The sequence below is a fragment of the Lygodium microphyllum genome, chromosome 9 (assembly GCF_053477565.2).
Source record: "Lygodium microphyllum isolate KBCC chromosome 9, Lygodium_microphyllum_v1.1.10, whole genome shotgun sequence".
Classification (NCBI taxonomy): domain Eukaryota; kingdom Viridiplantae; phylum Streptophyta; class Polypodiopsida; order Schizaeales; family Lygodiaceae; genus Lygodium; species Lygodium microphyllum.
Genome location: NC_141143.1, coordinates 104,309,611 through 104,321,011, shown reverse-complemented (window position 1 = coordinate 104,321,011; position 11,401 = coordinate 104,309,611). Strand labels below are relative to the sequence as shown.

Here is an 11,401-nt window from a genome sequence, read left to right as displayed (position 1 = left end):
TGATGGATACATCCAGGACCACATGTCCTGTTTCAAAGATGCCGCTGCAAGAGCATCTCAAGCTTGTTGCTCAGGACCATCCATAACCAAATGCGGAGAGGTCACTTGATCTGCAGAAACATAGGCATTAAAGTCACCCATAAAAAAGCCTTGACAAGCCAAGGCAAGGCAGCGTAGGTCATCCCAAAGCTGACGATGATCCCTTACATTAGAAGGAGCATACATGTCTACAATCCACAAAACCTCCCCCTCAATATATTTCTAGGATCAAAAATCGGTCACGGATATTTTGAGAAACCAATGCTAGTTGCAGGGAGGATTTGACAGTCAACATAACTCCCGATTTATATGGAGCACGACCACTAAAAAAGACAGCATAATCCTTATACACATAAGAGGATCCAACTGAAGAATGTTGTTTGTGCTCCACAGCACAAAAAACATCCCAATTTCTAGCAAGCACAACTTTCCACAACCGATACTGCTTGCTGCTCGAAGAAATACCTTTTACATTCCACAAAGCCAGTTTCATGATCAATCAAAAAATAAGATCTACTGAACCATCACTTTCCCTTTCCCTTTTATGTCAATAGCCTCAGCAGCCTGGAATCTCTCCATTTCAGTACATATAACATCTACAAGATTTGCTCTCTGCAAACCTGCAATCACAGCTCGGAAAGGAAATTGCAACTAGGAGCAAAAAACGTCCCGAGGAGGCACAAGCCTTCCACGAGCATTGAATTGCAAGGTTGAATCAGAAGTCCTATTATCTTCCACTGCTAAGGTACACGAAGATTGAGGTTTCATATAAGAACCCCTACCTCTACGTTGGAAGGTTTGAGTGATTGGGGGCGGCGAAGAATGGGTAAGATTCAATCGAGAATCTTGCCTAGCATTGCGACGAACCACAGTGACCCAATAATCCTCCGGAGGAGACAAATTGCACCCTACCACAGTCGAAGGACACTCCCCACCCTCATAAGGGTCATTTTTTTGCCTACCTCACGACCTTGTTGGGGAAGGTGCTTTGGATCAGATACTATTTGCTGAAACATGTGTCGAGGGTGGTGGTCTTGCATTTCCATATCTTGATACATAGGACCCTACACTACCTTCGTAGTTTTTTTACATTCCGAAACGAAATGGCCCAACTGGCCGCATCTGAAACAATGTTCTGCAAAAGTACCCCATTTCAACTCTTACACCAACGTTTGTAAGCTTGGAGCTTCAAAACGAATTTTTTTCGGGGGTGAGGTTTGCTTGTATCCCACAGCATACATGCCATGTTCTTATTGCAGGAAGCCAGCCGAGGTTCCACCAAAACCTCACCAAGGGTTCTCAGTACCATAGGGAGGAGTCTCCAAAGATGCGTAGGAAAATCCACCACCTCCACCCAAATTGGGCAAGCCTGTCTCAACATGTCCTGAAATTCAACCATGGGCCTCCAAGGGACCACATGAACTAGTTGCCCATCCATAAACAAAGGAATGCATTGCATAACAAGAGCCCGTACTTCTGTAGAATGAAACAAAACTTCAAAGAACCTCTTCAGACTCTCTCTCTCTCTCTCTCTCTCTCTCATGTAGTGTGAGTGGTAGGATAGGCCTACCAATTGGCATGCTCCATGAATTCAACATATGCATGTCATAAGACAGTCCTGTCCTGCTCTCTCTCTCTCTCTCTCCTACCTTACGTGGTATGAGTGGTAAGGTAGGCCTACCAATTGGCATGTACCATAAATTCAGCATATGCATGTCATGAGACAATCCCATCCCACTACATACTAGTGGTTTAGAGAGGACAATGGATGCTCTAGCCACTCTTTGGTTCCATCACAATGCAATGGTCATGTATGTTAAGGTATAAGCTAATGTGGTATCACATGATGTCACAAAAAATAAGATGATGTCATCTTTTGTCCCATCTAGTAATAAGGACGTAATTCAAGCACATAGGGGCCTCCATCTTCCCTCCAAATGTTTTTTACAAACGATCACTACATTGCTCTAGACCAATAGAGCAAGGGAGTGTGAGAGGACATAGTGGTGTTCTCAACTTTGGTGCAATGGGCAATGTGAATCTATTGCACAATTTTTATACATTCTAGCACACTTGGGTCAAGTCTACTATGCAAGCCATGTTTATGGGTTCAAGTTTTCTAAGCTGCACTCAAGCCCAATGTGACACTCACATTCATGGTAAGCTTGACATGGGGGTTCTAGTATCTTCTACCATCCATTGTTCATAGTCAAACATCATAAGCATATTAAGATTTTGAGATAGAGTCCTATTTTCATGGGTCGGTTTTGATTCCTTCACTACCCCCTATTCATAGGAAGCATTACTTTGATTCTATGGTCCTTCACAAGCACTTCATCACTAATTTTGCTTTCTTTTACTAAGGTCCATACAAAAAAAGTACCCATTGCTGTAGCATACATAGAGCAGCTTGGATTATACATTACCAACCTACAATTTGAGAGAGCGCTATAGCACGCGCTCTTGTTCCACTTGAGTAAGTGTGATGTTCCACTCACACTGTATAAGTGGTACAGGGAGAGAGGATACAAGCACATTCTATGCAGTGTCTTACCATGCTTGGATTGTATGGCTTTGCGACTGCTATGGAAATTCCTTTCTTGCCTTGATTGATTTTGGCACGTTCTTCCTACTGGCTTCCCTCATCTTTGAAAAAAACACCCACTCGTATTCTTTTGCATCATTTTGACAAGGTACATGGAACCACTTCCATGCCATAGATGCATGTCTACTTCAGTTGGCCTATCCCTGAATACCCACCCTCAACTTTGTTTTGATACTTGATGCACAGAAAGAAAAAGCTTCAAGTCATTTTTCATCATTCTTCCTCGTAGAAGATCTACTTTTAGAATTCCGTTAGCTAGGCATCATAGGCCTCACCACAATCAGACCTACATCAAAACAATGTGTAAGTGCCTAATCTCAATACTGGCATGTAGTTAAGTACTACAGACTGATGTTAGTATAAGTGAACTCAAATTTGATGCATTCAAATTTCAATTCCTGTGCTCATGGATCGAAAACAGAGTAATGCTGATGCATAAGCGGGCTGCCCACCAAGTGTGGTGAACTAAAAAGGAGTGAAGGGACCTAATTGCCACTGCTTCCACTACAAACCCTGTTCTCTGGGATTTCGGAGTGTAAAAAGCATAACCAAACCATGGGTTCTCCCCCTGAAATACAGCCTTTTGAATATCAGCATTACAGTGCTGTTTCAAAATTAATGTATTCCAAATAATAAATCTAAATGAGCCAAACTGGCCGAATAAACTATTGTAAGGTAGCCAGCACCAAAAGGCTCATCCGTGAAGTAAGAGAAGCGCAGTAGAATCGTTTGAAGCATTGTTACTGGCACCAACAAAAAATGCAGACATCATGGTCAATCTCACATTTATTGCATTAAAATCGCCCAAGAATAAATTTCTCGATCCAATCTGTGAATCAATTGCAAAAGCAAAGGCACAGCCTAAATGAGTTCCCCAAAAAGCCCTTTCATGGAACTCTGTACAACTCGAAATATAGGGATCTCTTATCTACTCTCTGGATTGACCAGCACGAGATGACAGAATGATGCCCACGATCAACCCGTACAAAGCAAGAGCCTCCGCAAAAATAAGGATGAGTATCATGCCCACGAAAAGCTTTGGCTGCTGTGCATTTGCTCTGCAACACAAAGTAAGCAGCACCATCAACAAAGAAACAGCAAAGTTAGACCTAAGTTATCAGCTTACATAACATCTTTCAAGAACAAAAGGATTACGGAATTACTCATTCAAACACAGAAAAAATAAAAATCCCACCTGTCCAAATAAAGAAACTACAGAACTGCTGATTCAAAAGCAAGTATGAGACATAAATTGATGGAAGCCAACAAATTCTTTTGTGAAACAAAATATGTATCTGTGAGTATTTGGAAGCTCCACTAAATTCTTACAGACAAGCATCGTCAGAACATTGAAATAGTGCTTTGACATGGGCAATGTCTCCTTGCTGAATATGTCAGCTTAGCAAAACTGACAAAGGCAGTATGGAAATGAACATAATTCTGCTGCAAATGAGGCACCAAAGAGTTACCAGCCAAACACTGACTGGCTAGTCAGTAGCATAAGGTTTAAGTGCAATCGTTCAATCTACAGCATTCACCTAAGTACTAACCAATTGCCACTCGTGTGTACAAGGATTTTCAAGGGATCTTTTTGAAAGCTTTTGCATAGATATCGGCTACAGATCAAGTGAACTAAGTCTCTCCACATCAAATTGCATCATATTCTATTAGGCCTTCAATTACTAGCCCAAATCATCCATACATACACTATCTTAAAGTCAAAGTTGCTATAGCATTGATTGTGTCATATTTTGACTCATATGGTGATTTACATTGGGAAAGGATGCTAACACTAGATGATCTGGTGGACTCTGTCACAGCTGTAGAGAAATTCATTAAAAAATGAATTCACACTACAAAGTCAAACCACAATGTAATGACAAAGAATCAAGCCAGAAGGATATACCTGACACCTGCATCACCAACAATGCCAATGGCCATTCCAGCGGAGAGACCAGCTAAGCCACAGGCAAGGCCAGATGATAGATGTGCATATCCGTCAAACAGATAGTATGCTTGGCTCCTCGGGTTTATTCCAGTACTAATAATTACGGCGATAATCAAGCCATAAATACCAAGCACACCAGCCATAACAACAGGAACAATTGATTTCATCACTAGTTCTGGCCGCATGACACCCATAGATGCAACGCCGACACCACTTTTTGCAGTTCCATATGCAGCACCCATACCTGCACAATGTCAAGGGGAACCGGTTAAATATAGGCTCAACATTGTCCAGGGCCAAACTCTTTGTCTTGCAATCAAGGCACATATAGAGTCACCCTTGCGATACAATAAAGCCAACGTTCATGTCTCACAATCAAGTCCCCATCGCCACGGTTCTCAATCAAGGGGCTTAATCTTTGTGGCACTCTTGGAATGCATAGCAAATTGAAAATTGCAGATTGTTGCTACAGATGACCAACTAAATACTCATCAACACATGAATTGACATCATCACTGACTGTGATACAGATGGTAATGCTATTAAGCATCGCGTTACGATTGAGCAAGAGCAGGATCTAAAAAATCTATCACCAGATCTGATTTTAAGAAACAGCCAAAATGTCCCACAGCGCTAGGATTACTGATGTTAATTCGATACAATAAGTTTTTGACATTTCCCCACGTGGGAATAAGGGCTCTTTTCCCTTGTTTTTCCCAAGAGTGTCCAACATCAAGCGCTTCTTCACCAGAGTTACCACACTTAGGGCATGCAGGCCTCTGCCCCCGACCGCACCTATGGCTTGTGATTATGTCGTACTTCACAATGTGGGAATTACAGAGGGAATTTGTCTAAAACTTCTTGTGGATCTGTGCCTGAGCAAAGAGAAAGGCTTACATGAGAAGACGAGCGCTGATGCAGCACCAAGGAATCCGAAGAAAGGAGCAGTTGTGTCGCCATTGAACTCGGTGGTGGACATCTTGCTGCTTGCCGATGAGACAGAGGCCGAGCGATGGGGGAAGAAGAACAGGGTGTGTGAGGGATTGTAAGAAGGGCAAATCTTCCTGCAAAATAAGGAAACGTTTGCCAAGAACTGCAGAAAGAGAGAAATAAAGACAGAAGCTTTTAATTTGGGCACTCTTTTTTTGGGGGGAGGTGAGAGGGGCACAGATCCGGAAGGAGGGAGATCGTGCCGCAAGAAACCGGTTCTCTCCTAAAAGGACCGGTGGGGCACATATGACCGATTGCTTATAATAATGTGTGAACATCCTCATATTTGAACATCCTACACTCCCTAGAGTGGGTAGGGGTTTTCTGCCACCCACACACAAGTTTGGATGTATCAGACACCGGTCCAAGCCCTTGATTGAGAACGACTATCAAGCATGTGAACATGCTAAACAATACCGAGATTGTGGGGTGACCTTTTTACTCCCACCCCAGTAGTCAATAGTTAGTAGGGTGGAGAAAATTCATATGATATAGATTCCTAAGAAAACTCCAGGCCTAGATTCCCCACATGTTTGCATGTATCATCCACATGGATCTAACCAATCGGTAAGTAAGGACTATCATGTATGTAAACATGCCGAATATACCAAGATTTTGGGGTTCCTTTCTACTCTTAACCAAGTTGTCAACAAGGTGGAGAAAATCCACACAATACAAACTCCAAAGAAGCAACAAGGGTGCACTATCACACACTAGAGCATTGCCGTCGTGTTTTTTTTTTGGGAAGGGGGGGAGGGGTATGGGTATGGGCTTTGTAGCTATACCATGGTGTAGGAGCCAAAAACACCTATATAGGGAGTAGTTGTGACTATGAGTTCAGCTTGGTTTTCACTCTACGTGTGATTCCATATACTCAGTGGTGAATCCTCATATGTTTAGCGTCATGAGGGTGTAGTCCTGAGATGTGCCTCAATGTGGTATCTTTCAATATCATGAATACCAAGATTCCTTGTTGATATATCTTGTGTGCCATTCCGTTGTGCCTTTTTGTGCCTCATGACAGGTTTTACCATGAAGTCCCGTGAAGGTCTATAACAGGGGGGTGGGGGGGGGGGGGGGGGGGTGTTTTGTTTTTGAGAGAGCTTGGGTCAAGTTGATTTTACTTGCTTGTTTTGCTAACTTGTAGTAGCTTGTTCTTTATCTAAAGTACTTTTTGGCTAATATTGGAATGAATAATACATTGTGATTTCATCAATGCAATGGAATTATTGAAGCGAAGAGTCGTATTGTGTTGTTAGTTGGTTTTTATTTAGTATTCTAAATTTTGATTGTTGTATTTGATATGTCAAGATTTCTGCAAATTGTTGACTGGTTATAGCATGTTGATGTTGAAATCTCCAAGAATGAATGTTAGTTTATTTGATATGCATGCTCTTATTTTTTCTTTAATGTGGAAGAGGAAGTCAATTGGGCTTGTGTTAGGTCTTCGGTATATAGATATTATATGCATTATTTCAATATTTAGCTAGATATGTTCACTTGTCATTGTTTCATAATCTTGCATAATTATAACTTGTTTGTGCATAAGTTACTCAAATCTTGCTAATAATGCCAACACAATTACCCCATAATATTTTACATCCCAATTTGCCTGAGAGGGAGAGAGAGAGAGAGAAATGGAGTGAACACATAGAGAATTTCCTACTAACGGAATGAGTAAGATCATCTTTGCTCTTAAGAATCATCGTACTTGTGGAAATTAGGATATATTTGACATAGTGTAGGATCAATTTTGCTTGGAGGCCAGGTGTTTGAGGGCTTGGGATTCAAAGCTCAAAACTATTATAACGCACTTAAGACCAATGAAACAAGCCCTTGAGATTACAATGGCTCCTAGGAGATGTCCCAACATTTCCACTCCTTCATCGACGATAAATGATATTGTATCAAACCCTCAAAATATTGAGGATATCCAAGTACACCACCAACTCTTGATATCTCTACTTTATGTTGCTAAAAGCATAGAATTGTTAAGGAACACTTAAATTTCATTTAGATCAATAATTATGATTTGAGATCCATCAATAGTAATTATGTTTTTTAAGATGGTTAGGAACACCCATAAGACAACTAGATTTAAATGTATGGTTAGGATAGACATAGAATGTGACTAAATAACCAAGTAATCAATCATTCTAGAGTTGATATTAACATAAACTATGGATTAGATTATGTACCAAAGAGATGAACCAAACCATAGTAAAAACTATTAAGAAGAAGATGATCTAAGGGGACTAATTGGGTTTCTAACTATGGGTTTCTAACTAGGACAAGTTGATGATGAAAAAATGAAGGGGAAAGTTATCAATCTGATGTACAAGAAAGGATAGACTAATTGAGTTCTTAAAGATTAAGCATTCCTACCAAGATTGGATTATAAGCTCGAGATCTGTCCGCTTAAAGGGGACAAAGTTGTACAAACTATATAAATTTGTTTTTGAGAATTGTTCTCTTAGATTGTTTTCAATTTTTTTTCACGTTAGTACCTTAGATTATGTTGAGGGTAAAGGCGCATGTGCCTAGTCACATGTGTATTAGTTACATTGATCATACCTGCACACCTGTACACTACAGATAGTGAGCACCCATCACTATCACTTTATTATTTATTCTTTCAGTGACATTTGAATAAGGGAAGGGCGATTCTCTCTCTCTCTCTCTCTCTCTCTCTCTCTCTCTCTCTCTCTCTCTCTCTCTCTCTCTCTCTCTCTCTCTCTCTCTCTCTCTCTCTCGTTCTTGTTGTTCCTTCCACCATAGCTCTTGCTTTCGCTTGTGTGCTTTCACTCTAAGTTCACTCCCTTCAACTAGTATCAGAGCCATTGCATCATTATTGAGAAGCTCAACCCATCAACTTGTGGAGAATACCTACAATTCACAAATCTCATGGTAGTAGCCATGTCCTTAGCTTGAAGTGATATGTATTGTTGCTCACTTTCTTCCCAGCTTGTTTTGGCATGTTCCAAGGCTTCATTGAGCTTCCCTTGTGCCCCATTGACCTCAGCACAATTAGTAGTAGACCCAACCAATCAAGTGTGATTTGTGCTTATAGGGAGCTACCTTGCATCTGACATTCTCACTTGTCTCTCTACCTCTCTTGTGGCTCTTGGGCACTTGCTCCAATCATTGAATTCATTGGTCATTGATATTGAGCATTGGTTTTGAGTCATTAAGCTTCAACTATTGACTATGCAAATAGGGTAGCATACTATAATACAAATCAAGATATAACTTATATCATTATCTGAAGATCATGCTTCTCGAAATGTCTATTTGATGCCGAATCACTTGGAGATGCTATGTCAATGTTATGATATGTCTTTGGGATTGATTTGAGCACACATTTGCTTACTTGTACAGAGATTTCATTACTAGACTAAATAGGGCATCAAACATCTTTTGACAATAAAAGTCTATGCCTATTGTCATTTGATGCTATTCGAGATGTCTATTAGTGTTGGGGGTAAAGGCGCCTCTGCTTAGCTGCCTGTGTATTACTACACTGACAGTACTCACCATTGCACACTGTAGGTGGCGGGTGCCCATCACCATCACTTTATTCTTTATTCTTTTAGTGACAGTTTGAATAAAGGAAGGCCGGGTCACACATTGTGATTGTTGGAGTTTGGGGATAAAGGTGCCTTTGCCTAGCCGCCCATGTATTACTACACTAACAATACTTGGCATTGCACACTGCAGGTGGCGGGCGCCCATCACCCTCACTTTATTTTTTATTCTTTTAGTGACAGTTTGAATAAAGGAAGGCTTGATCACACATTGTGACTGTTGGAGTTCCCATTTGGTTTCTCTCCCTCTTTCTTGCTCTTGCTCTCCCACCATGGCTTTTCCAAGCAAGCTTTGATCCTTCTCACCTTTCAATTAGATACACTTATGTATGCCATTGATGCCATAGACTTGGTTATACTCCTAAAATGCTCTTAAGCTAAGATTAGAGCTTGAATGCTTTGACATTGGCAATCATTAATTTCATTGGATGCTACATTTACGGGCTTAAAAATATGTATTGGGTTTGATGCTCCCGACTTATGCTACATGTATCTTGGATATCTAGATGCTTCAATACTAGCAATCATTCATTTCATTTGATGCTACATTTATGGGCTTGAATATCTCTAGTGGGTTTGATACTCTCGACTTATGCTACATGTATCTTGGATGTCTAGATGCCATTCCCTTGATGTTTTGAGGTTGTTGCTTAGTTGGCATTCAACTTTTGCTTCAATGGCAGCTATTTGGTTTTATGTATTGACCCACTTACTTGACATTGGATGTTATATTGCAAATTGGATTGCAACTGAGCTTGAGCTCCTTATAGTGAGACAATGGGATCTTCACTTCATGTTTATGCTCTCTTCATGTTGTACATATGCAGTGGATGCCTAGTGGATTGATCTGACGTTTGTCGACACCTACCTCTATCATATCATTATATGTGATGCATACACCTAACATGGTTATGCATTGAGCTTTTGTTACTATTGCTCAGTCAGTTATGCCTTTGGCAAGTCTCTTCTATTACCCCTGAGCCCTACTACATGCAAGATTGTTATGCCATTGGATGTATTCCACTCTAACACTTTGAGGTTGATAGCTTTGTGTACTAGTCACATGTTTGCTAACAATTAGTTGTTCATACATACCCCGCATTGTATAGGATATCCTTGATAGTTACAATTCACATTGATAGCTCATCCTTGGGTTTGATTTTTACAATTGTGCTTTGTTTTTAGCATGTTGTAGTTGTAGCTCTCAAACTATTTATGAGAGCAATTACCTCCTTGACAGTCTCTCACTTACAATTTGTGGACCACTCATTACTTTAGCAGTATCTCTTGTCTCTCGCTTGATTTAGTAGTGGTTTTAGGGCTAATTCGTAGGATATTATAGAGTTCAACGATAGTTTGTATCCTTTATTTCTACTTGATACTCTACATGTGTCGTGGGACACTTTTTTGTACAACTCTATGTGCTAACGATGGGTTAAAATTATAGGATGTTGAGAATGCCCTTTTGACAGAAGAGGTGAACATAAAGAATGTAGATGCTTCACGTGCATCACATGCATTGGCTATGAGAGGCTAGCAAGATGGAAATGGCCATGGTCGAGACTATCAAGGTCCCACTCTAGGATATATGGAAAGTCTTGTAGTAAATCCCATTGACGATGTTCTGATTGTGGTTATAGTTCCACATGTATCTCTATGGCATCATCGCTTTGGGCACATGTATTTGAAAGGAATGAAAATGCTTACTAGTTTGTAGCAGTATCTTCCACCCCTGGACTATAAGTATTTTGAGTCTTGTGATCATTACTTACATGGTAGGCAGACCCGTACTATAGATAAGAAGTTTAGCATGAAGCACATGGGTGAGCCTTTGGCTCTTCTCCATTTGGATGTATGTGGTCCCATGCTCTGTTAGTTATTAGGTGGTGCAAAGTACTTTGTCACCTTCATTGATGATTACTCACATAAGGTTTGGGCTTACCCCATTGAGAAAAAATCGAATGTCCTATCTACCTTTTAGCATTGGCTTGCTCTTGTTGAGAACCAGTCTAGGTATAGGTTAAAATACCTAAGGTCACATAATGGGGGTGAGTATGTCCCAAAATCTTTTGATCAGTTTTGGGATGAGCAGGGTATTAAGCATCAGTTGACTGCCCCTGCCCCCTACACCCCTTCCGAGAATGGTATTGCCAAATGCATCAACATGAAGATTCAAGAGAGAGCCTGCAGTATGCTTAGCCAGACATGCTTACTAGAGTACTTTTGGGTTGAGGC

The 11,401-nt window shown here is 40.7% G+C and overlaps 1 protein-coding gene across 1 annotated transcript; it reads right to left on the bottom strand.

The window, feature by feature from the left end:
- Window positions 1-2,290: 2,290 nt before the first annotated feature.
- On the bottom strand, window positions 2,291-5,820 carry LOC148031376 (V-type proton ATPase 16 kDa proteolipid subunit-like). Its single transcript, XM_087684899.1, has 3 exons — window positions 5,490-5,820; window positions 4,551-4,836; window positions 2,291-3,702 (listed from the first exon to the last, which is right to left on the bottom strand). The coding sequence occupies exons 1-3, from the start codon at window positions 5,569-5,571 to the stop codon at window positions 3,573-3,575; spliced, it is 498 nt and encodes a 165-aa protein (XP_087541025.1). The 5' UTR covers window positions 5,572-5,820; the 3' UTR covers window positions 2,291-3,572.
- Between the last annotated feature and the right edge of the window lie 5,581 nt (window positions 5,821-11,401).

Coding starts and splice junctions, on each gene's coding strand:
- LOC148031376 (XM_087684899.1), bottom strand. CDS start 5,571: ATGTCCACCACCGAGTTCAATGGCGACACAACTGCTCCTTTCTTCGGA. Junction 4,837..5,489: donor ATCAGCGCTCGTCTTCTCAT/GTAAGCCTTTCT, acceptor GACATTGTGCAG/GTATGGGTGCTGCATATGGA. Junction 3,703..4,550: donor GTTGGTGATGCAGGTGTCAG/GTATATCCTTCT, acceptor TTTGTGTTGCAG/AGCAAATGCACAGCAGCCAA.